The sequence below is a fragment of the Trachinotus anak genome, unplaced genomic scaffold (assembly GCF_046630095.1).
Source record: "Trachinotus anak isolate AG129_WGS33_773 ecotype Australia unplaced genomic scaffold, CSIRO_AGI_Tana_v1 ptg000003l, whole genome shotgun sequence".
NCBI lineage: Eukaryota > Metazoa > Chordata > Actinopteri > Carangiformes > Carangidae > Trachinotus > Trachinotus anak.
In genome coordinates, this window is record NW_027273854.1 from 12,980,956 (window position 1) to 13,006,458 (window position 25,503).

The 25,503-nt window shown below is 43.0% G+C and overlaps 3 protein-coding genes across 3 annotated transcripts in view; 2 read left to right on the plus strand and 1 right to left on the minus strand.

The window, feature by feature from the left end:
• baiap2l1b (BAR/IMD domain containing adaptor protein 2 like 1b) overlaps positions 1 to 3,495 on the plus strand; it is a 29,283-nt gene extending 25,788 nt beyond the window's left edge. The window contains exons 13-14 of the mRNA XM_071473809.1: positions 2,343 to 2,389; positions 2,474 to 3,495. Coding sequence (XP_071329910.1) covers positions 2,343 to 2,389; positions 2,474 to 2,546 — 120 coding nt within the window. The 3' untranslated portion in view covers positions 2,547 to 3,495. The remainder of the gene's footprint in view (positions 1 to 2,342; positions 2,390 to 2,473) is intronic.
• A 136-nt stretch (positions 3,496 to 3,631) lies between these two features.
• Positions 3,632 to 10,801, minus strand: bri3 (brain protein I3). The gene is made up of 3 exons (XM_071473810.1): positions 10,169 to 10,801; positions 7,607 to 7,715; positions 3,632 to 5,087 (listed from the first exon to the last, which is right to left on the minus strand). Exons 1-3 carry the CDS (start codon positions 10,311 to 10,313, stop codon positions 4,955 to 4,957), a joined length of 387 nt encoding a protein of 128 aa, XP_071329911.1. The 5' UTR covers positions 10,314 to 10,801; the 3' UTR covers positions 3,632 to 4,954.
• Positions 10,802 to 12,632: 1,831 nt separating this feature from the next.
• Positions 12,633 to 24,958, plus strand: tecpr1b (tectonin beta-propeller repeat containing 1b). Its single transcript, XM_071473815.1, has 26 exons — positions 12,633 to 13,132; positions 13,366 to 13,461; positions 14,484 to 14,716; positions 14,799 to 14,981; positions 15,067 to 15,189; positions 15,311 to 15,433; positions 15,890 to 16,064; positions 16,534 to 16,634; positions 16,736 to 16,837; positions 17,962 to 18,089; positions 18,222 to 18,820; positions 19,084 to 19,196; positions 19,323 to 19,478; positions 19,606 to 19,755; positions 19,902 to 20,059; positions 20,287 to 20,414; positions 21,000 to 21,093; positions 21,222 to 21,318; positions 21,425 to 21,504; positions 21,617 to 21,673; positions 21,767 to 21,941; positions 22,137 to 22,272; positions 22,406 to 22,498; positions 22,578 to 22,684; positions 22,857 to 22,976; positions 23,877 to 24,958. The coding sequence occupies exons 3-26, from the start codon at positions 14,492 to 14,494 to the stop codon at positions 24,018 to 24,020; spliced, it is 3,567 nt and encodes a 1,188-aa protein (XP_071329916.1). The 5' UTR covers positions 12,633 to 13,132; positions 13,366 to 13,461; positions 14,484 to 14,491; the 3' UTR covers positions 24,021 to 24,958.
• Positions 24,959 to 25,503: the final 545 nt, after the last annotated feature.

Genomic DNA, 25,503 nt, shown 5'->3' on the forward strand with positions numbered 1-25,503 from the left:
CATCCTGAACCTGATACCCACATTCCCTGTGTGTTGCTCTCTCTTCATTCTTTCAGTTTCTCTCAACGTTGTTTCTCTGTTTGTTTCTCTGTTTTCTCTGTTTATCTCCACATCTGACCACTTATCTCTCCTTCAATACATACCTCTCTCTCTCTCTCTCTCTCTCTCCCTCTGTCCCTCCTATTCCAGGCAAAACCCCTGATTTAACTCTTTTCAAAACACACACACACGCACACACACACACACAGAGAGATCCCAGAATAGACTTTTGTGTGGGAAAAAGTTCACTCCAGCTACAGTAGACGATAACACACTGGTTTATGTTCAGTTCAGTGTATGAGTGGGCAGCTGAGGTTGTGTATTGGTATGTGCACATTGTGTGTGTGTGTGTGTGTGTGTGTGTAGTGTGTTAATTAGTGATTAGCTGCAGCTTTCATGATCATTGTCAGTGTCAGTATAGGTGTGCTGCATCAGTGCAGACATATCTCTGCACTGACAGATGTGAGCGAATGTGTGATTTTCCAATAATACTGTTTGTTTTTCCTCCTCATATTTTAGTTTTATTTTTTCTCTTTATTAGTCTGCAATTCTGCCTGTGCTCTAAAGAGGAGTGGACATGAAGTCCAAATCAAAACTTCTTCACTTTCACCATGCCATTTCCCCATATTCTTACTTGCATTGTGTCATCAAACTGATTAGAATCTGTATCTTCAAAGACTTTTTCAATGTTGCATGTTGGTCCAGAGAAGGAAAGGTGAGAGGAGGAGAAGAAGAGGTGGAGGGGCAGAGGAGTCAAGAGGGCTGGGGGAGGTGGGGTTACCTTGGAATGCACTGTCACCATGTGAAAAAATGCACCCTCACTGGTTTGGTGCTTTGTGTGGAGGAAAAGATAAAGACTCACAGGAACGAATTTATTGAGAGGATGGACACAGACAGAGCGAGAGTGAGTGATTCGAGAGATTCAGATGTACAGAGAAAGTTTAGCAGAAACAGTTTATGAGAGGATGTCGCCTGACTGAGCTGTGAGTTAGCATCTCTCTCTCTCTCTCTCTCTCTCTCTCTCTCTCTCTGTCTATCTATCTATCTATCTATCTATCTATCTATCTATCTATCTATCTATCTATCTATCTATATATATATATATATATGTTATATTATATTACCAACACTTATTACTGATGCGTGATATGTCATCCAAACATCTGTAAGAGGAAGACAGATGTTAAACTGGGGGATTGTACCCAGGCTGAAACACTTAGGACAATGCCATCAGTCACTCTATCCACTCCTGACCTCTTGTGGAATCTTTGAAGTACTGCAGGATGAATGCTGGAAGGCATTTGACATCCAGACGGCTGCTTGTGCTTATAACACTTACTCTGAAAGACAACCACAGTTTACAGTACAATGTCCAAAATCACCCCCTAATTCACTCATTCATTTCTCCCTGTATGATTGACATTTTCAGAAGTTAGACAGTAAATCCAATGCTCTAAATATTTAACAAGGAGTGATTTTGGACACAGCCCATGTTTACATTTCTGGTGTGTTTCACAAGAACGTAGACATTTTTACAGCCACAGCAGAAGAGAAGAAACTGATCTGCAATACACAGTCTGGCCTGTTGCAATTGTGTGTGCATGTGTTGTTTGTGCAGGTGCAGGTACATGTGCTCAGTCTTTTCCCAACTTCCTTGTTTTCAGTTTTGCTGTCTGTCATATATAGTCTCTGAGGTGTAACCAGAAGCTAAAAACGTACATGTGGTTTGAATAATCTGAGGTGGGGCTAGTCACATGCTCTTCTTTTCCTTTGGCTAATTTTAATTAAGGATACAAAATGGATGTAAATGCCAGATGCATTCATTCTGCAAAGATAAGCAAAATCAACTTGTTAAATTTATATGAAAAAAACTTTTCTCTGAAAAATGGCTGTGGAACATCCTGTGTCTGAGTTCAGATACAGTGGCGCTGACTTCATCATAAGAAAACTTTATGTCGATTGTGGAACAGACTTGAAATACCAGAAGGTCCAGATTCCACACGCTGCCTTGTGATACGACGCAGCACACTGTATTTCCCACGCGTTCTCCTGCCCATTCATTCATCCAGTGTGTCCAATCCTCCTGCAGCCTAAAGTGTGTGTGTGTGTGTGTGTGTGTGTGTGTGTGTGTGTGTGGTGATAATGTACATCAAACACATGTCAGGCACCACACATAGCAGAAAAGGAGGTGATTGAGGCGTTTCTAGTGCAAATGTGTGATAGTGATGAACTGCGCAATAGTGTGACAGCGAATGTTGACCTTGTGACCACAAGGTGATGGTGTATCTGTGTTTTCTCCACAGGCGGTGCAGGCTAATGGCATCTCAAGACCTCCACCTGCTTACCTCGCGTAAGTCACATAAGAACATGAACAAGATGATGTAATTTTCACTCACTCAGACATGCACTCATCTCTGCTGCGTGTTTTTCACAGGGGAGGGAACCCGTTCGCCACAGTCAGGCTACGTCCAACCGTCACAAACGACCGCTCCGCACCGGTCATCTGATCTATCCACATTTCCACCCATCCTTGATTCTGACAACTCCCCATCAACCTTCCAGTGTCATCTACCCAGGACATGCAGCTCTGCCCTGCCTTTTCTGTCCAGCAGTTTCTCCTGGTCTGAGTGAAATCAGACAAAACTTGGCCAGCACTGAGAAAAAAATGCCATTTGAATTTTGGGTTCCCTTTTCTGCTGCAAACTGTCATATGGAAGTATTGTGGGATAATTTTATTTACAGAACAGATGCTTATATTTAAAGTTATCTTATTCTCTGTCTGTTTTTGTCCTTCTGTGTGTGGTGGTGATATTTAAATGACCACATTCTTACCTGCACTTGAGAGATAGATAAATAAAAATGGTCAAAGAAAATATTGCAACGTATTTATGCCGTTCATGTTGCTTGTGCATCGTCAAAATGACTGTTAGAAATTGTTTCTGTTGCCATAGGACAGTAGAAGAACGTACTGTAGAGGACCTCTGCATTTCACCTTCAGGTCCATAACAACAATGTGTATGTCAGTGTTGATACTAAAATGATGATTGTTGCAGTGAGGAGAGAAAATTGCAAACATTTAAAGTGATGCACCCAAACAACAAGCCCACAAGTGATCTTCATCCTTAGGTCCTTCTTGTGTATAAATTTGTACAGATGCTATAAATATTGTCCTTTGCCATCTAACTTAACTTTTTGTAGAGCTAGATGATTAATGGAGACAGGACTTTTGCCTTAATGACACACACACCTACTGTAAAATGTTAATGGCATTCTTGAGATTGAGGACATGAGCTGTGACAGTCACCTCATCTTCACATACACAGTGCAATTGTTTGTGCTTTAATCATTACACCTGGAATTTTTAGACCACAGCTTGTGCATTATTTTTGGTCTTTGGCCCACATTACACCCTCAGTAGAATTTGTTGTATGAAAAATAAAGATTTTATTTCTTCAATTTGCTGTTTAGTTTGTTGTCAAGCACAAGTGATCTACACAAAGTGTCAGTATCATTATTATCATAATAATACATTCCTTTGTTTATATGAAAAGTAATGGGGGAAAAAATCAAATCAAGGAAGTACTCAAAAAAGTAATTGGCATTCATTTTTAATTACAGTAACTCATATATAAAAAGTAAGAACCTCAATCATAAGAGCGTGCGTAGTGTATTTTCTAAAGCAAGAAGATTTTTTTTTTTTTCAATCCCTCCCATCCAGCTATATCTCACTTCTTCTGCCATGGACAGTTATATAACAACTTGCTGTGATGGAAGACATAGACGTGGAGATACTGCAGATACAGGACATAGACATTCTCAGTTGATTGATTGTCTGGCTGGGAAGAATGGGGCAGGGTGACTTGTCACAGAGTAGAGTACTAAGATAAAAATCCAGAGGTTACACACATTATCGAGAGATTTCTTCAGCTTTTGCTCTCAGCATGCTTCCTTGAAGTGAAACTCCGCATGTTAAAAGGACAAGTCTGCGTGTTGACACGAGTTTCTCTTAAAGTAGGCAGAAGTCCAAAGTCAAACAGTGATTGAGGTTGTAAAGTCGAGGGCATTTCAGATTGTATGTACCTGAGGTCTGCATTGGCCCTGGAAAAGCACAACCCAGCAAAATAATCGTCAAACAAACGCTCAGTGCAAATATGGCCCCAAGAAGTAATATCAACAAAAACAGTAAAATGCTGTGAGCATTCTGTCTGACACAAGTCCATCGTTTCATGTTCAGGGATCTTCACACAATTTTTTTTTTTTTAAACACATTGTTTGTGTTATTCCATGTCACACTCAGCCAAAAAAAACAAACAGTTTGCATTTCCTGAAAAAGCTAATATGTAAGTGATCAACATGGATGCTGTTATGAAGTTACTAAGCACAACATCAACCAAAAATATGTATGCAGTGTGCCAGCAAATAAAAAAAAAAAAAAGGAGAAATAAACCTCAGGCAAAAACAACATGTGCCGTGGTTAATTCTGGCTTGTTAAAACATGAAGGAATCTGCTCAGATCCTTGGATGATTGAGCTAAATCTACAGAAGGAGAAATTATGACTGATGGAATCTCTGATGCTCACTCTGCATGTAGTGAAGGCACTGACAACAGCTGGACGCTTACATATGCTCGAATAACTCCTCAACTAGCAGGTGAAAATACATTTCTACACGTGCCTCTAATAAAAACTCACATCATAATTCATGGTAATATCTTGATCATTTGTTGTACATAACATAATGGCAACAGCAATGTGCAATATTAAGAGAAGATAACAAAAAAAAAAAAAAAGACACAAAAATGCTGGATTGTGTGTGTGTGTGTGTGTGTGTGTGTGTGTGTGTGTGTGTGTGTGTGTGTGTGTGTGTGTGTGTGTGTTGGAGCACAAGCATGTGTGTGAGCTGTGGTTTGGTCCCTCTAGCCGAAGGTCGCGCCACAGTTGGGACACCTTCTCTGACGCAGTGCGAAGCAGAAGAGGAGACCCAGCGGGAAGAAGAAGATGGCGCACAGGATCCCCAGGCAAGTGAAGTCATCCTCCAGGACACCAACTCTGCGACACACACACACGCAGGAGAAAGCATAAGGTCATTAGAAGATGCAGGATTTTAATCACAAAAAAGGTTACGTTTTTGTGCCTGATTAGCTGCTGGCATTAAGTGTACACAAGACCAGGTCATGTCCACTTCTTCAAAAATAGCCAAGCTCTCACTCTCAATTATCATACTGTCCAAACAACATTTATCAAAAGCTTATCCGCAGGCTCTCTCTCTTCTATCTCCAATCTGAACCATGTCCGGACATTTCACGGTAAACAGCTATCAAAAAGACACGGCTCTGTTTGAGTCTGACCTCATTCTAAAAAAAGAGATGTTTCATTTACATTATAGAGGCCAAAGAAAGACAGAAAATCCTTTAAAGTCTCAACAATAAGATAAAGAAGTCAGAAAGTACAATCCAGAGAGGGTTCCCCTCGTATGACAAATATCTAATGAAGAAAAAAAAAAAAAAAACTGTCAGAACATGAAGCAACTTGTTTTGAAGGGAGACTGCTGAAGGCTGCGTCTGAGAGCAGCTTTAATCCAGAGTCACGGTAAACAAAGTGCTAACTATGGTCCCATGACTGCACCGCACCGATCAGCATGCCGAGTAAATCTGCTGGAGGCCCCGCGGAGGAATTAACAAATGCAATGCGTCAACCAAGACCCTAAAGACACGGGAAGTGTACGGAGAGAACCTCCCGTATGAAAGCTTGTCACACAGCTATGGATTTCTGTTGGAATTCATTAAAACAGAAATAATCTGAATGAACAGGCCTTAATCACACTGATAATATTAGATTCTGCTGTGATGGTAAATGGGTTTAACCTTGATAATAATATTAATATTATTCTAGCTCCTAAAGCAAGGTTCGCTTGCGTATCATTTGGACTCAGACTATACGAGTTTAGTCTCCCATGTCCTACGTGTTTGCATTTGCACGGCTTATTTGTCCACTGGTCCCAGGAACTGTAGCATTCACGATTCAAGGCCGTGATGCAAACACTGTACCAACCCTTTAAACCCTCCTGACTGTTTTACATAATGTAGACATCAACAGTATACTAAGGCACATGTCAGCTGTTACTGTGCTGCTCCTTTTAGAAATGGAGGGTTGATATACAGCAAACGAACACAGTGATAAAGAGCCAGATAAGGAAAAGAACGACAGAATGTGAATGTGGGTAATGCTTACATTCGGGAGTAATGTGTCACAATGCTGCTGGGTATGTTTTACTATGTTCTCTACACTTTTTAAATAAATATTCGTAAAGCTGATTCTTATTGTGTATTTATAGAAAATACACAAGCCTTCACTGCGGTTTTCAGCTAAGTCTAAGCGTTCCTCTTTCTTGGGAGCTCTGTAATCATTAATCATACTACAGTAGATTTAGACACTGCCTGTCACTGAATTTACCAAACAAACACATAAATTAAAGTAAAACGATGTGAGCGGCACTAGCAGGGTATTCATTAACCTCATGACAGTAAATAATCCTGCTGCAGGGCTGTGAAATGAGAAGCTTCTCAACCTGGCTCCTTGACTTCCTGAAATAGATAGGTCTTATTATTCAAATTCAACTGGTGGATGAGAGTTTAAGTGTGTCCTACAGCCACCTTTGGCCCCGTGTGGCCTGACCAGCCCCGTCACATGTTTGAGGCTGAAATCATCTGACTGACAGGATGTTGACTCAGGCACAGTGAAACCAATGTGAAACCTCCTCCTAAAACTGAAAGTCACATCCGCTCAACATCTGGTCACGCTCTAGGCCTGACAACAGTCATGGAGGAACAATGAAAGTACACGTTCAGATAGAGAAAATGTATAAACACAAAAAAGACAAAGAGACACAAAATGGAGAATTTCAGCCTCAAAGGAAACTGTGCTCAGAAACCAGGTTAGTCACAGCAAGCATGGGACACTAATGTTTTAACCACGTGCTTATCAAGAGAGCTCACTGTCAGTGAACGCTCTCAGTTTTATCATTTTCACCAGTGGATTGAATGAGCTGCTGCTTCACTGCCCTCATCCTGGATGTCCAACTGTGAACACCACCCAGTAGTTCATGTCAGTTTTCAGCGTTCCTGGTTCTTCGTGTATGAACTCACTGTGTTTGTTCATCAGTTTTCTGGTGCGTGTACATGTAGGTCAACTAAAAACCATAAGATAGTTATGGCCCTTCATGATATACTGTAATATATGTTAAGTGTGTGTGTGTGTGTGTGTGTGTGTGTACACTTGTACTTGCTATATAGTAGGGACCAAAAAAAGTATTTTACTAACAGAGTGAGGACATTTTGGCCGGTCCTCACTTTTTGAGACACCTTCAAATCACATTTTGAGGGTTAAGACTTGGTTTTAGAGTTATGGTTAGAATTAGGTTTAGGTTAAGGTTAGGGTCAGGGTTAGGGTTAGGCTCTCAGTTGTGATGGTTAAGGTCAGGGTAAGGGGCTAGGGAATGCATTATGTCAATGAGTGTCATCACAAAGATGGAAGTACAAGTATATGTGTGTGTGTGTGTGTGTCCTCACCTGCAGGCCGGGCAGCCTCCCACCACCACTACAGAGGGTTGGATGATGGTGTAGGTCCCGGCGTAGGGCTGCTGGGATACAGCCGGGCCCATTTGGGCTGATGGGTATCCTGTGGTAGACGGAGGCAGATCGCACATATGTCAATGTGAGAAATTACCATACCATGTTTTTGACTCTGGAGATGTCTGCACTAACATGAAATGTGGAACGTGCGCGCTCGGCAGCGACACATATTCAGAAGTCAGATGGTACTGAAGCAGACAGTAATAGAAGATAAGGGACAAGATAAAGGGACAAAAGGAAGTGACACTTAGTTGTAAGTGCAAGTTTGCCATTTTAAATGAGCTTTAGTCCAGTATTAAGTGATCTTGAATTGATCTGTTGATATGAAAATACATTTCGGAGTGTAACTGTCATGTTACAGAGACGGTATGATGAAGTTATGACGTGTGTGAGTGTGTTTGGAGGAGGGTTGTGGATTCACTGGATCTGAGGTCATGTTGACTTTTTTGACCACTTGTGTACAGCTGCAGTGATATCTGTGACACAGTGAACTTTGATACCACACTTGCATTCCCAGAAGTGTTTTCATACACCTTTAGATGTTATGGACGCCTGTGTGAGGAGACTAGACTTTTTAACCAAATTAATAGTTTTCTGAATGAAAACACTGTTTTGGAAATGTCTGAATCGGGTTTCAGGGCTAAACACAGTACAGAGAAAAGCCCTTGTTAAAAGTTTCAGTGACCTCAGAGTTAACACTGAGTTAAGGTCTCTGTTTCTGATTCTTCTGGATTTAAGTGCTGCATTTGACACAGTTGACCATGAAATACCGGTTCTGATCATACATCTCAGGGAGGAAATTATTTGTTGCGGTTGGAAGCAGTCTTGGTCCATTCCTTTTTTTTTGCAGTATATGCTCCCTTTCAGTGATACGATCAGGAAATATGAACTTGATTTTCATAGTTATGCTGATGACATGCTGTTGTATATTTTGCTCAAGCATGATGACAATGCCCTGTTTTTCCTGACCACTGAGATTCTAGCAATAAAGAAAACTGGATGACCAATAACTTCTTGAAACCGAATGACAACAAAACTTAAATATTTCTAGTTGGCCCCAAAGTTGAAAGGGCTTGGGCTTCTGGCCCCTGAGGTTAAATTACAAGCAGCATGCCTGGGCATTGTTTAGACTCTGAGTTCTTTTTTACTTCACACATAAAGAAGGTGACCAGAGCAGCTTTTTATCACTTAAGAAATATTGCCAACGTGCAGCAGTTCCTACCCCGTAAAGATTCTGAAAAACGTATTCATGCTTTTCAAACAGATTAGATTACACTGGTCTTCTGGAGCAGTCAAGACAGGCAAGAGAGAGCACATTACGCCGGTTTCAGCTACACTCAGTTGACTGCCAGTATTCTTAGGAACAGATTTTAAGGTTCTTTTACTTTTTTTTATAAGGCTCTTTATTGTTTGGAACCAGCTTACATTGCATCATTTTATAATATTGCAGGGTTTTTACATACGTAAAATGACACACAAGAAAATAGGCAGCTTTTTTAACTATGGATTACCCTACCATGAGCTAAGAGAGATGCTCTGTGGACATTTTTAAACGACAGTGAAAAACCTATTTATTTAATTTGGCTTTTAATTAATCTCAGGTACTTATATATATTTTCTCACTTTACATATTTTCTCATCTGCTGTGTTTTAATTAGTCCCATCTCATTGTCTTTTCATTCGCCCTTGTTTTAATGTGCAATTTAATATATATATATATTTTTTTAATAATCATTATTTTTGTAAAGCACTTCCCCACCCTGAGCTACATCTCATGTATGCAAAGCGCTCTACAAATAAAGTTTCATATTATGAGTATTATCATTATTAGAACTCCAACTAAAGTTTTACCAAGAGGTGAAATGACATGTAATCACAGGAAGTGGGACATTTAGCAGCACTGACTTCCTCGGCGCGCCGATCGCAGCTCTTACGCAATTCTAGTCAGATGACGACCTCTTCGTTCACTTTCAGCAGACAAGTACAGTACAAGACCTGTCGCGACAGGAGCACCGCTGTGCTCTCAGGTGGTTGAGCTTGAAAAGCTCCCTGCACAAAGTGCCAACGTTTTTACATGAACACATTTCACATTTTGTTGCTTCCGACTGAAACGCTTCGGCCTATAGACCCGGTGATTCTTCTGGCAACGATAATCATCTGATTACAAGCTTTGTTGTTTATTCGCGGTTTGTTGGGGACTCAGTACCGACGGCTGACATACGGACGTATTGCGCCTGCGCGACATCGGGGCGCATAAACAACACTAATTAGTCATTCACAGTAAAACTTTAAAGTCTCAGATGTGGTGGTTCATGTTCCACATCTCCCAAAAAATACGTCGTGACGCACCCAGACTCTGAGCCACAGCAAAGCGGCGCAGGTTTTCCTTTAAACGAAGCCGGAAGTGGGCAAGAGGGAGCGCTCTCTTCCCGTCTGGGTACTTTACTTTCTGGTAAATGTGTGGACCGTGTAACTGTGCGGAATAAACGGGGCTTCTACCTTGGCCGTCGGGGTACGGGTAGGGCGGCGGGGCCGGGGGGGGGATCGCCCCATAGCTGTGCTGCTGCGGGCCGTACTCATAAGCCCCTGGGACGGCGTTGTAGGCGGGAGGTCTGTCCTGTAGAAGAGGTTTGCTGTCCACCATCTCACCCGACGTAATGCGTCCCCTCAAGTTGTCTCGTCCTCTGCCCTTAATTCTTCAGACACAGAAAGGGTCAAAACTGAATCCCGGCTACTTTGCTTCTGTTGTCCCAGAAGCGGGGCGACGCTGGCTGACACGCAGAGGCGACAAACGCAAAGAAAACAAAGAAAAGACGCTGCGCAAAAATGAAACTTCGTTCCTCTCCATGCGCCAACTTTGTCCCTGGCGGCGCAACAACCCCAAATATTTCTCAAATGTTCACTTTAGAGACAGGAATGGTCTGAGTCAGTCTGGTTATTGGTTAACTTAACTCCATTTCCCTCCTCGCAGTTGGTCCTTCAGTTCCAAAACAACAGTCGTCTGTCATCGCAGCGGCTTCTAACTCAGCTGGAAGTCCGAAAGGCTTTTCCTTTCTGTCTGGGTTGTCACAAGAGAAGAATCATGTGATGAGCTGCTGTAGCGCCTCTGCGCACCGACGGGCTTCTTAAAGCGACAGCTCATGGAAATAAAAGGCTGTGGTGCAGCTGCTGCATGCAGCGCTCTGCAGAGCTGCAGCCTCATTACAGAAAACACACGCCCCCCCCCCCGGTGCCAGCTGATATTAGTGACAGGCCTGTACACGATGCAGTCGCAGGAAAGACGTACAGCTTATTAGGTTGTTAGTTCACAGCGACCGAGTTTCAGTAACCGAAACCCCATGTGTGGAGGGCAAACGTGTTTACACTGTGACTTACATAATTACTGTCCTTATTATGAGTGGGCTAGCCTTAAGGTTGCATAATATTAGATTGGCATCATCGGGTTTAAACAGAGGAAGAGGCTGCAGGTTTTAAAAAGTGAGTGAATGAAACGTCTAAAGAATATAAAAAATATTCTTCTATCTTTATATATGTATAAAGATATTATATATATATATATTATATATATTATTATTGGGCAAATATTATTAAAATGGGCAATGACATTGTTATGTTATGATGAATTTAAAATTAACTGATACCATTTTGAGTATTTCCATGTTATGCTGCTTTTTGCAACGCTACTCCATAATACTGTATCTCAGACAGAAATAGGGTACTTTACATTTATTTGATAGGTATAGTAGCCAGTAAGTTTTCAGATTTCTATTTAAAAACATATGATACTCCTACATTACAAAAAAAACAACAACAACAAAAACAAAAACAACAACAATACATTAGTAAGGACTGTAGATTCCAACATTTTTGACCTGTGACCCTTGGGTGAGTGTCTTAGATCCCTTTTTCATGACAGTTCAACCAAAGAACAATCTATCTTCTAAACTTCTCAGATGTTTTTGTTTCAGTAATTGTTCAAGGCCCAAAGAATCAAATTATTTAATATTTTATACACACAGGGAATAAAACAGATTAGATCCCCTTGAATTTGTCATAGGACCCTTTGGAGGGTGCCCAACCCATAGCTTGGGAACCACTGAACTAAACTACATTTAGTTCATTAACTTAGTTTATTAACTTACTGACCTTTAGTTAACTAGAATTCTGATTACATACTGTAGTGGTATTTTTTACATAAAATATGAGATTCAGATCTTGACCCAATCTTTAGTATTCAGGTTGGGCTCTGAACACACTGCCAAAAGATCAGTCTACTGTCTACAGCAGGGGCGGTCACCCACCGCCAGTGTGCAGCTTTTCAGTCTTATGACTTGAGGAAAGAACCCATCAGTGAAATCATCGGCTGTGGTGATGGTTGCAGTAAAAACCTGCAGGTTCACCATGACATGACAACCACTTCAGGTCTACAGCTCCCTCTGCAGCTCAGGTGGGTCAAAGTGCATCGACACCTCTGTCCAAGGTCCTAAACCTGGGACGCCCAGGGATGAGGGAGCTGTCCGAGGTACTGACTGTTCACCCTGACAGATTAACCCTGTCCCTGGACCCCTATTAACCCCCTCTTTACATGATAGCTTCATTATTCCCTTACCCCCTAGAAACTGACCAGCGCTCTAGAGTTGAAATGATTAATTGATTAATCAATTAGGCAATTGATAAAGAATTAATTTTCAAATCAATTTTAAAGCAAATTAATTTTTGAAGCAAAGATGTCAAAAATGCACTTATTCCAGCCTCTCAAATCTGAATATTTGCTAGTTTCCCAGTTTTCAATGGCTTATTAAAGAAAAAAAATGATTGTTGCATGTTTTTGGACACTTTAGGGTCTGTGGCCCGCAGGCAGTTGCCAGCTCTGCTTGAGATTCATGGCAGAGGCCTATACTTAAAGTAGGAGAGTCGGCAGTTGCTCAAAGTGGTATTTTCATCTTCATCGCCACTGTTATCAGACGGCCTCGTTCTTGGTCCGTGTAGGTGCAGATACACACCGCAGTGGCTGCAACTATTTCTACATCAAGTATCAGCGCTGGTCGGGAGCGGAGGGAAAACCATGTCTTTTATTATGGCTCTTTCTAATCCTAGGTTTGTGGTTAAATATTCCAAACGGCAGCCAAACAAGTAAAGCCAGCCCTGCGCTTCAATAATTAATCTGAATAAATTATTGAAATATGCGCGTCAATCAGCAGTGACCGTCGGAAAAAAAAAAAAAAAAAAAAAAAAAAAATGTCAGGAGCCTCTGTGTTCGACCAATAGGAGAAAGAGATCCCACATTTACTGCCGAGTACCAACCAATCAGAGTCACCCTTTCTGTCCATTTCCTGTTGTGGACTCGGAGTTAGACACTGCATTCCTCTGGTCCAGAATGTGAATTAAATACCGCCGTGGGTATGAGCGTGAGTGACTCCACTGTCCCGCTGGAAAGGCGTTGCACATGACGGAGCCTTGTCGGTGAGTAGACGGGATGTGTGCGGACACCTCGGGGGGGGGGGGGGGTCATCTGCCCGCTGCCTGCTCCCTGGAGGTGTAAACAGCTTAGAGCCGACTTTGCGGCATAAGAGAGAGTCCATATCAGCCGCCTGTGTTGACGCCGCACGGCATGCACAACCTGCAGATTGTCTCTGTTGTTTTTTTCCATATGCATTATGGATTTTTTTTTTTTTTTTTTTTTGACTCTGCTCCAGCATGGAGGAGATGGCAGGTGTCGGCTGTTGCACCTGATGTCATGACGCGTGTGTTGATATTCCCTTGACAACCGCGGATCGGATACCAATATTCAGGTAGGCTGCTGTTTCTGATCCCGGGTTTACTGTGGCGTCTGTGTGTGTGTGTGTGCGTGTGTGTGTGTGAGGCTCCACTGCAGACTCTCCACTGTAGAGATCTGCAGAAAACTAGGTAGCCTGCTGTGAATTGACTCCTCCAGGTTCCTCTCTGTCTTTACAGCCACTGTGTTCAGTCTGCGGTTTTAATTCAACAATAACGCTCAGGTTTAACTCAAATCATTTCACATTTCTTATTTGACACATAAACAAAGGCCTGTGTCAGTGGACTGGAGAGGCGCAGTTAAAGTCAATACCGTAGCGGATTAGTACCGGTCGAAAGAGTAAGCGTCAAGTTAGCCAGTCAGGATGATAATAAGACTTCCGGTTTGCGATTTCAAATTAAAAATATTGGCAATATTGGCTCACTTAAAAAAAAAAAAAAAAAAAAAAAAAAGTCAAAAGCTTGATCTGATTTTAAGAAAAAGAAGAAAAAGTTGCAATCTTGAGATAAATCTTAGGCATCAAGTTAGAAACCTGAGATTTCAAAATGTTACTTTAATTACTTTATTTTGCAGTGAAAGATTATTAAATACATAAAAAAAGCAATTCCACAGGTGAAAATTACTTTCTCCTGATTTGTCTAAATGTTTCCCCATCTAAGGAAGTCCACAAGACTTTAAGACAACACACAATTTGACACATATTTGTCATCCTATAAACTCTGAATTTCATGAAAATAAAGTAAACTTTAAGAACAAATCCTTACTTAACTTTGATTTTGAGTTCAATTAATGAATTCTTAAAATGAATTAAAATTCAGAATCGGGGCTGAAACCACATGATTTTCATGGCACTACTTACCTCCGCACACATATATTGTTCTTATGGCTCAAATAATTTTTATTATGGTGATGCAACCTACCAGAGAGGGAAAATAACAGTCACTGCTCATGCAGCCTTTACCTATGGCTGTACTTCTTCAGGATGCCAATAAGGCTGAGGTGAACACGGGTTGGTGCTGTCTTGCTGTCTCTGTCCAGGGGCCATCATGCCGATCACACTGCTGTGGGCAGTGGACGTGTACGGCAGGGTGTTCAGCCTCTCCACAGCCGGCCAGCGCTGGGAGCGTGCAGACGATATGCTGCTAGAGCTGAAGCGTGTCACTTCAGGGAAGGGGCGCTGCTGGGGCATCGGCTGTGACCACCATGTTTACCTGAACATGATGCCCAGTGAGACCCCCATCCGTTACCGGGAGGAGACCTATGAAAACCAGGTCAGCCCAACATATATATACACTGAATATTTAGACAGCTGTATGTCATCAATGATAAAGTGATGTTTGTGTGTGTTTTCAGAGGTGGAACCCAGTGGACGGCTTCACTGACACGCTGCTGCCCACCGACCGTTGGCCATGGAGTGACGTGACTGGGATGAATCCTCAACCACTCCACAGCTTCCAGTTGCCCTCCCGCAGCTGGGAGTGGGAGGGAGACTGGTATGTGGATCAGAGCTGTGGAGGAGAACCCAGCCAGACAGGGGTGAGAGGAGATACATGCCTTCATGAACACACACACTAACACACACACACACTTTATTAAGTATAAAAGGTCTGTCTCTCTCCAGGGCTGGGAGTATGCAGTCGATTTCCCAGCCAACTTCTCCCCGGACAAGAAGTGGAATTCCTGTGTTCGTCGTAGACGCTGGATCCGCTACAGGAGATACATCGCACAAGGCACCTGGGCGAAGGTTTGGACACTCTCTTTTTTACTGTATATCTGTAAGACCCCGTGAGTGTCCCCGTCCAATGCTCAGTCTAGAGGAGTTGAGCGCAAGTGAGACTGAGATTCAAGTCAGGTTCATGTTGCAGATCCCACTGGAAAATCCTAAGAAACCTCCGCTGCCGCTCTGTGACATCAGCTGTGGTGGTTGGGAGATGAGCGACCAGTCTGGAAGATATCCCTACCTCTGGGGTGTGTCCCAACAAGGACAGGTCAGTTTACTGGACCGTGTGAAGCACACCTAGTTTTTTCTTTCATCAGCTGAAGGAAGCATTACATGTGCCAATGTGGTTTTGACAACGTGCAACTCTTGGGTTCATTGTTTTGGGACAACCTCTCCACACAGTAGGCTACTGTTGAAAAACCTAATTTATAGGTTCACAGACACTTAATTCAAACATTATATCCAAATATAACACACTGTTGTTTATACAAAAAAATGTCGCTTTTCATTGCTTGTAAAAAAAACAGGCTACTGCTTCAAGCTAAGTTCACCTCTAATTTCTGGCCACAAGAGGGCAGCATGACTTCATGTGATTTACACAGTCAAATTTTAAAGGGCCTACTGATCATATTAGGTACTGTTTGACTTTAGAACACAGTTAAAATAGAGTATGTTAAACCATATCCCACTCAGTCTGGTCTCATGACAATTCGTCCCCCTGCAGGTGTGGTTCAGGGAAGGCATCCACCCTCGAGTCCCAGAGGGCTCCAGCTGGGAGGAGGTAGAAGTGCCCAAGGAAGTGGCTCAGCTATCAGCTGGTCCTGGAGACCTGCTGTGGGCGTTACTCTGGGATGGGAACCTGCTGGTCCGTACCGGCCTCAGCCTGGACAGTCCGACTGGTCAGCATTCACTGGAGTTCACATTTACCCTCCATATGATTCTCCATTATCTCTCACCCTAGACCTTCCTTTCTTTTTTTTTTTATGGTCCACCTCTTCCTCTTGATTGCTTGTGATTTTTGTGAGTTTTCACAGTTGGTCTCAGTGGAAATTGCTCTAAAGTAATAAATTGTCAGCGCAATTTCACCAAGATCATGTTTTGTTACAGCATCACAGTATGAGGTGATAATAAATCTCACTCCTAAAATCCACTGTTTTCCTAGCAGGACAAAAAAAAAAAAGCCAGACTGATACATTTTTCTAAAGTCAAACATCATGTTTTTTTTCTGTTTTTGTCATTTGAATCAAAGTTGCCATTAAAGCTAGCTTTGGCTTTGTAGGGCAGTAGATATTACAGAACACAACATTTAATAATGACAGTTTGCTTGTTTAAGGTCTTGTGTTGGTGCTGTGTAAATAAACATTTCAGGCACATCATGGGTAGAGGTGGAATCACCAGGAAAGGAGGTTGAAGCGCTTCATGTGGCTGTGGGGGTCAGTGTGGTCTGGGTGGTCACTAAAGACTACAAGGTGAATCAATACTTCCTACACGGACTATATAGCTGTATTGCTGTGGTTCACGGTGGTAGTAACATATATGTATCTGTGTTTGTGTGTGTGCGGCGGTCCAGGTGTGGTTCAGACGTGGCGTGAACTCTCACAACCCCTGTGGCTCCGGCTGGATCAGCATCGGAGGCGAGATGATGATGGTGGATGTAGGACTCAATGACCAGGTCACAAGATTTCTGTTGCAAATTCAACTTAAATGTCTTCCCTTCACCCCAGGCAGAATTCAATTGAACTTGATAATGTTATGATATAAGAAAATATCATATTAGTTCACATAATATGTTCAGCGATGTAGCTTTTACTACTGAGGTGGGTTTTTACAAGGGAAATACCCTGATAAGTACAAGTTTTCAGTTCCAGTACTAATTGAAATACCAAGAGGAGGCAAAGTAGAACTTCATTTGATGAAAATGTAATGAGATCATAACATTTCAATGCATTAGACAAATAGTCAACATGCCAAGATATTTAATGAGTTAGTATTTTTGAAGTTTAATTAAATTATTAAGAAAATAATTTTTCAGCCTTTTAACCTGAGTGTAGCCAACTTCTGTACTTCCCCTCTGACAGATTCACTTTACCCTCCTTTTGGATCTGGTTTCAGGACAAACCAGATCAGGGTTGGGGTCGGGGCAGAAAGGCTTCACCGTGTATCTCACTGCTGAGGACTTTGCTAGCACTGCAAACCCACATCTCACACCTCCTCCCCTTCTGTCTCTCACCCCTTTTCCCCCTTCCCCCAGCCTGTCTACCTCTAGCCTCTTGTCCTGCCCCTCGGCTGCCCTGTAACACGAGTACTGCCAGCCGTTCCAGCCAATGTCCCAGCAGTAGCACCTCAGGCCCAGCCTTATATATCCCCAGACTATATTCCTAGTGGCCTGACATATGGGAGACTCCCTAATTAGAAGCTGGCCAAGCCTTCGTCATCATATCCCATATTTCATATTTCAGGGCTGCAATTATGGATATGGCTTGTGAGGTGGCCGGCGCCAGTGTTACAGTATATGGCCTTATAAAGTAACAGTTGCTTGTGTCCTACTAGTGGCTCTGATGCATCTTTGAAGAGTGAATAAAAGTTTTATTTTATTCGATTTGACAGTCATTAGGTGTGCTGCCATATTTACCCCGTTAAGATTTTATGTCCTTAAAAGTGATTTCTTTCCTATGATCACTGAGAGTGAATTTATTTAATATGACATATTAAAATGGGTGTTTCGGTATGTGTGTGCGTGATCATTATGTTTCCCTTTTGTTTGTGTACATTGTTTTCTTTTTTCTTTTCTGTCAGGTGTGGGCGGTTGGTGAGGACCGTGGCCTGTATTTCAGAATGGGTGTAACCCCGTCTGAACCAAGTGGGAACGGCTGGATTCCTGTTTCTGCTCAATGGGGCAATAGCAAAGAGGTTATTCAACCCAGGTCTGTGTAAATAATTGACACATGAGGTACAACCTTTGTATACAGAAGCCTGTATGTGCTTTTTATAATATGACTGACCGCTGTCTTGCCCTGTTTTCGTCTGCTCTGTCCTTGTGCTTTATTGTTTCATAGAGATGACTGTGAATTTAGTGGCCAGCTTACTGAGGCCTCACAAGGCTCAGTTCTGAGCTGCACTGACTCAGACTCAGAGTTAGGTCCTCCTGACCCGCAAAACAGCACTGACACCCCGATCCTGGAGGCAGCAGCCCCCTCTGTCGTCCCTTTGGGAGGAGCTGACACTCTTACACCTCCCCTGGAGGCAGAGGACGTTCCCTTAACCTCCCAACAGGATGCCCCCAAACCTTTCATCCCCGCCAGCGACAGCTTCATCAACAGCCTGGTCTCAGACCGTGACAAAACTTCCTCACCGCAACCGACCATCACAGAGATACCGCAGGAGGAGGCTGAGGAGCAGTCCCCAGCCCCAATACTCCTCAGCCCTGAGGCCGAAGGACATGACGTCCCCTGGATGAATGTGGATCTGGAGGGGGCAGAAGCAGCTCGAAGTGCACAGGTGGCAAGGCCTTTATTGGCTGATGGTGGTGCTGCTGCCACCTACACACTGGGGGCTCAGGGTGTCGGAGAAGAGGACGGCCCAGTGTGGACCTGGATCTCCGGTGGAGGCTGCGATGTGGACGCAAATTCGCAGATCAGCTGGCTTAGTCCCACAGGTATACTGACAACCAGTATGCAGTGATTTTAAGATGTATGTATTCACTCACTGTTTTAAAGAATATAAACAAAAAATGACACAATATGTCACATTAATTTGAATGTCAGTTTATATCTGTGTATATGTGTTGTTTGAATGTTGTACGCTATGCGTCTGTTTGTGTGTTTCAATTGTTGCATGTGTATAGATACGCTGTGCGTGTTGCCTCTATGGTTGTCTGTCCGTCTGTCTAAATGTCTGACTTGTATGTGTGTCCGTCAGGTCCTCTCACCAGCTCTCTGTCACTGACTCCAGTTCAGTCAGCAGCCTGGAGCGAGCAGCAGCAGCAGGAGCACAGAGAGGAGATCAGCAAGAAACCGCTGGAGAGAAGCAACGTACGGCCGGTTTAACACTTCTCTTTAACTGTCTCGGGTTAAATTCATCTCCTCTCTTGAAACAGTTATCACACCTCTGTGCACATACAGTATGTGGTGCCATCTTTGTCCTGTTTCCCTCTCCAGTCTGTGTGGGTGCGTAAAGGTGCGTTGCGCTGGTGGAGAGACTGGAAGCCACAGCGCTGGGTGGATGTGGGTGTCGCTCTGGAGCAGTCCACCAAGCCTGATGGCAGGAAGGACAGCATTTTCTTTGTCTATTACACACACTATGATGAGAAAAAGGTTGGTTTTGCTGTTAAGTTATTATCTGGTGCACAGAACAGTACACAGAGTGAGATCATCTGAAGTGACACAGCGATCACAAATAGCTGTCCTTCGCTCATTCTCGACCTCCGTCTCTGTGTTTCAGTACCTTAATGTGTTTATAAATGAAGTGACGGCCCTGGTTCCAGTGATTAGGGACTGCCACTATGCCTTTGCTGTGTACACAGCCCAAAGGACCAAACAGAGGTGGCCTCTGGTCCTGGCAGCACAAACTGAAAAGGACATGAATGACTGGGTAAAGTAGACAGATGTGCCACAACCACTAAAGTGTAGCTTAGAACATTGTATATCAGGCACAAGTTTTCATGTCTATTTTTCAATTATTATTTTCTATCTAAAGCCCATTGCTGATCACACCTCCTGTCTTTTCTGTGAGACCAGTTGTGCCTGTTGTCTGACTGTTGCTGTGAGTGTCGAGGGATCACAGGTCCCCTGTCCAGACAGGCCCTGTGGTCCACCACCTCAAAGGGAGACATCATGGTCCACGAGCCGTCTTTCTCCCTGGAAGCTCCTGCAAACACACTGGCCTGTGACCTCATGTGAGTCTGATGCTGACCCGGTTTCCTGGTTTTGTTTACATTTACTACATTTCTGCTATGTGCCAGTTTACATGTTGCTAACATGCTAACCTACTGCTCTGCCTGGTGAACGTAGGCGTTATTTGTGCTGCTGATGTGCTGGTCTCTTTCATACCGTGTGTGGCAGTACTGCGTCCTCCAACAATAATGTGGCTAATGCTGGGTGCTTCCGCTGTATGGTGCTGCAGGTTCTGGCGGCAGGTCCCGGGACACCTGCGCTGTGTAGAGTCTAACAGTCTGGGGCTGGTGTGGGGCATCGGGTGGGACGGCACCGCCTGGGTCTACAGTGGGCGCTATGGGCAAGAGCCCACCCCGGGTAAAGCTGCCCCTGCAGACATCTACCCACATGTTTTTTGCACAAACTGAAAAAGAATTCACATATCATCCACATGCTCATTCTCCTCTCCTGGATAATGATATGATTGAACCTAAAATGGGTCTTTGAATTACTTTTTCTTGAGTTTGTCAAGCTTATTTAAATTTTTTTATTACTGTTGCAACAATTAATCATTTGGTCGAACCACATTAAAATGTATCTGTTAAACATATTTGTTAAGAAGTACAATTGAATTTATTTAGTTTTGTATGTATATGCTAAGTGTTTATTCCATAATCTATAACTGGTGCAGTAATCTATTGTGAAAATAATCATTAGCTGGAGAACTATTTACTACAAATTCTAAATTTATGTCACATTTAATTTCAGTAATTAACTTGCCAACACATAAGAGAGAGTCAATAAAGTGTCTTCTTGCTAACAGCTTGTAGTTTGGTGTGCAACTGCTTGAGCATGGTTCAAAATTGTACCATCTGTTGCAGCTGTAGAGACGTATGCGCACACAAATGTGAAACTACTAATATGCTTCCTTTACATCATGGTCCATGTTTGTGTTTACTGCAGGAGGTGCTGTACAGATGCACCAGCAGACCGATGTCAGGAGTGTACATGTGTATGAGAATCAAAGGTGGAACCCTATGACAGGATATACAGACAAGTAGGAGCCTTTCTTCTTTTACACTGCTTAATAAGTCTGTTTCAGTCTGTGCAGTCGAGCTCGATCTTTGTCTGTTGGCTTGACTGTCTCGAAAAAATTTTGTCTGTGTTTTTGGCTCACTTCGCCAGAGGACTTCCTACAGACCGCCCCATGTGGAGTGATGAAAGCGGACTGAAAGAGTGCACCAAAGGCAACACACACCCGCCCTCCCCTCAGTGGTCCTGGGTAGGTGGAGTCTGAGGGTCAAACCCCAGTCACAATTCCTCCTGCACACACTTTTCATTCCTTGTTTCATCACCTGCTAATTCTCAGCCATCCACCTGTGTTTCAGGTGTCGGAGTGGGCTGTGGACTACAGTGTCCCTGGAGGAACAGACAAAGAGGGCTGGCAGTACGCTGCAGACTTCCCTGTGTATGTAACAACATTTTCTCAGGACGTTGTCTCAAAGAAAAAAAAAATCAGCATTGTAAGAAAGCTGTGTGCCACTCGTCTGTAACCTCTCTCTCTCCTCTCTCTATCTCAGGACATTTCATGGCCACAAAACCATGAAAGACTTCGTTAGGCGCAGACGATGGACGAGGTGATCACACACACACACTTACACATTTCTGTGGTTTGTAATTCACACAGTAGTTTTCTACAGTACCAAAATAATCCCATGTTCTCTATACAGGAAGTGTAAGATGACTTTGAGAGGTCCATGGCAGCAGGTCCCACCCATCCCACTGAGTGACATTTCTCTGATGCCATGTTTGGCCCAGAGCAGGATGGAGCAGGTCCCTGTGTGGGCCCTCAGTGACAAGGGAGATGTCCTGTGTCGGCTGGGAGTCAGCCCCCAAAACCCAGCGGTGAGGAACGTGTGCAGAGCATTTTTTACAGTACACTTTAACTTTACTTTAACTCTCAAGTAGAGGAGACTTAGGTGAGTGCAGCGGGAAAAGATCAGTTCCCTAGATTCCATTGTAATTCCTGAGTTTCAACTTGTCATATTTACCTGTCAAAAATAATGCTACTCTCTAACTCCAGTCTGTTTCATCTCACAGGGCAGCTCCTGGCTACATGTAGGCACAGATCAGCCCTTCAAGTCCATCTCCATCGGCGGAGCCAACCAGGTGTGGGCCATCGCCAAAGACGGAGCTGTGTTCTACAGAGGATCAGTGTCTCCACAAAATCCTGCAGGTGAGTTTAGGATCAGTTTTACAATGTATCATATCTGCAGGACAAAAAGTCAGAATGTGGAAAGGAAAGGGCAACAAAGCTTCAGTGTTGAATCATATGAGTGCATGAACCCAGTGCTATTGTCCCTCTACAGGAGAATGCTGGTACCACATCCCTTCTCCACCAAGGCAGACCCTCAGACAGCTGTCTGTGGGCCGGACCTCTGTCTTCGCTGTGGATGAAAACAGTGAGTATAGTATTTTGAAACCCTTTAAAATTGGAGAACATGAGTAAAATGTCAATAAACTTCTCTGAATGTCCTGTAGGTAACCTGTGGTACAGACAGGGCCTCACCCCGAGCTACCCTCAGGGCTCTGCCTGGGAGCTCATCTCGAACAACGTCACCAAGGTTTCTGTAGGACCGCTGGACCAGGTCAGTGTTACTACAGCGTTCCTAGCTGTGGAGTAGACCAGCCTGAGGTTACTTTGCGTAGACAGTCTTAACCCAAGCCATTAGCAATGTTTAACCTCAGAAAGCAACAGTGCAGTGAAAATGGCGACACTTGATTTACCCACCAAAGACTCAGTGCTCTTGTTCCCTCCAGGTGTGGATCATAGCAGACGGGGTTCCAGGCTTCCCTGCTGAGACTCCGGGAGCTGTCTGCCACAGGCTGGGGGTGGGACCCATGCAACCTAAGGGCCAGTCCTGGGACTATGGTATAGGGGTGAGTCTATAATCAATAAACTGAGGCTCTCCAATTCACATTACATTAAAATGAAATGAAAAAAGAAAACATAAACACACACTGTTGTTGTCATATGTATTGTAAATGATCATACTTACTTTTATTGTTGGCACTCAAGGAATTAAAATAAAGCTTGGAAGACACACTCAAAAAGTAAGACTAGTGTTATTCTGCATTTCTCTTATCGTCAACAAACCCAATTAAAAGAGCAAAACACTGATGTGTTGGTCAATCTCGCAATACTTTGAGACTTCCCCTGCCTGCCTGTGACTTAGCCTGAACTTTAAAAAAAGTTCAGTTTTTATCTGAGGTTAATCAATCAGAAGTAAATAGTACATTTGTTGGGGACTATATTCAGAGGACTGATTTGTTTTTAATAGTTTTCGGACAATAGAGCTCTGTCTCAGATGTTAATGTTTGTTAGCAGGATTGATTCATTGATGGTTTTGGTTTTTTTAATGGTTTCATTTGTTGACAGTAATAAAAATACAGATTATCAGCAGTCTTATGCAGATAAAAGGATTGTGGTTAGCTGCAGGCCACAGAGGCTCACAGAGTGACTGGTCTGGGGCAGAATCTCTGGTGGTTGCATCAAACAAACCAAAGAGCAAAATTACACAGCCAGATAATTTAATTTGATTTATTTTTATTTTTTGTAATTAAATTCAGTTTTTATTATTTTGTTTATTAGATTTATAGAACTGGGTTTTAAGCATTTCCTGTACTGCATATTGTGGCCTTGTTAGTGCCCTCTAGTGCTTAAGTTAAGTAACATGAAAAAAGTAAGCAGATATGAGAGGACCGGTGCCTGAAAGCTGTGAGTATTTTTAACAGTCATATTCAAGTACTGACAGTCATGTATGTGTCCTTGACTTCCAGGGAGGATGGGAACACATCAGTGTGAGGGGGAACTCAGCAGAGGCTCCTCGTGCCCCCCATCCTCCACTGCCTGCTGGACCCCCACGCAGCCCGCTCCCCCCGCGACCTCCGACACAAGTGAACGGGAACGCCGTGGGTGTGTAACGCCCGCCCATCACCTCTTCCCTTGCCCCGGCCCTGTTTGTGCCTGGATCTACATTTGTCTCCTCAGACCATTCCCACGGGTTCTTATCCCTTCATGCAAAGGGAATGCACAATCACACCACTGAGTTTATATCATATATTTTGGTTGGATTTGACTCTTGATCGATGGATGAATGTTACTCCCTGGCTTGTTTCCCTGGCAGAAACCATGCCAGTATGCAGTGATGACCAAACAGAAAAGGGAGCACACGAGCATTTAAGTAGGATGGATCTTGAGTGCATGTGCTTGCTCTTACTAGGCTTTGGCTACTGGGTGTTTTGGGATATAGCTTAAAAGCAATAGCTTTTATTCTATTTTATATACAATATCCTGTGAAAACCTAAGGCGGTGGGACTTCCATAAAGGGCTAAGGCTTGGGTACCAAACTAACCTGTCTTTAAACAAACAATCCCACTGTAACCTAGACTGTCTTGGTTTATAGAATCTTGTTGTTTTGTTTGTGTTTGTGTCTGATTTGCCTGACATACATTTGCATGTGATTTTATTATCACTTATTTATGTATTTATTTATTTATCTATTATGCATTTGTTGAATTTTGTTTCTCCATTGGTTTTGGCCCATTACGTTTGCAATGGCGTGTTCTTCATCCACATCGCTACGTCAAGCCTTCCTAATATTGGGGCTTTCTCAAATTGATTGGCACAATTTAAGATATTGGTACTGTGTGAAAATAGGAAACATTCAGTCCACATCACCAGATAATACCTCTCTGTCCTCCTGCAATGAGGACAACTTCTTCCTGTTAGTATCATACCCATCTTCATAACAGCTATGACCGTGACTGTTGAAACTGAACAGCAGGTCTGAATGTCACCATGACTGGACATTCATCTTACAAGGGCATTGAAATGTGAAATAAATAAATCTAAAAACGTTGCTGCATGTTCTGACGTCCTTTCACAATAGATTTTGGAAAACAGCAGCATGTGGGCTAACAGCAGTGAATCATTCACCTTTTATTTAATTCATTTGACTGAATTTCCTTCTGTGGACTGTTGAGAGAGAGAGAGAGAGAGAGAAATGACTCATCTGTGATACTGCATTTGTTTTTGAATTAAGCCCAAACTGCCACTTGTATTGACACAAGTGGATTAAAGATCCCCCCCAGACATATTTTAAGATATTCTACTTTGAATAAGTATGTGTCTGATGCAATTTTTCCACAAACGTATAATTGGCTCCCTGATTAAATAAAACCCCAAATCAATGAATATGCAACATCTTTAGTTTGACAAGTTCAACTGCTACATGGACATGAGACATTTCCTGAATTTACTATATTCTAAAGTATATTGTCTTTTATCTCATTGCATCCTCTAAGTTACACCAAAGACAGCAAAACCCTGGACAACTCACCACTCAAGCAGTGCATGGGCATCAACTTCCACAGCCCTTCTTCTCCACAACAGTCACATACTGCA

Coding starts and splice junctions, on each gene's coding strand:
- tecpr1b (XM_071473815.1), top strand. CDS start 14,492: ATGCCGATCACACTGCTGTGGGCAGTGGACGTGTACGGCAGGGTGTTC. Junction 16,065..16,533: donor CAGCCTGGACAGTCCGACTG/GTCAGCATTCAC, acceptor TAAACATTTCAG/GCACATCATGGGTAGAGGTG. Junction 18,090..18,221: donor AAAGAGGTTATTCAACCCAG/GTCTGTGTAAAT, acceptor ATTGTTTCATAG/AGATGACTGTGAATTTAGTG.
- bri3 (XM_071473810.1), bottom strand. CDS start 10,313: ATGGTGGACAGCAAACCTCTTCTACAGGACAGACCTCCCGCCTACAAC. Junction 7,716..10,168: donor CCCGTACCCCGACGGCCAAG/GTAGAAGCCCCG, acceptor CGTCTACCACAG/GATACCCATCAGCCCAAATG. Junction 5,088..7,606: donor GGAGGCTGCCCGGCCTGCAG/GTGAGGACACAC, acceptor TGTGTGTCGCAG/AGTTGGTGTCCTGGAGGATG.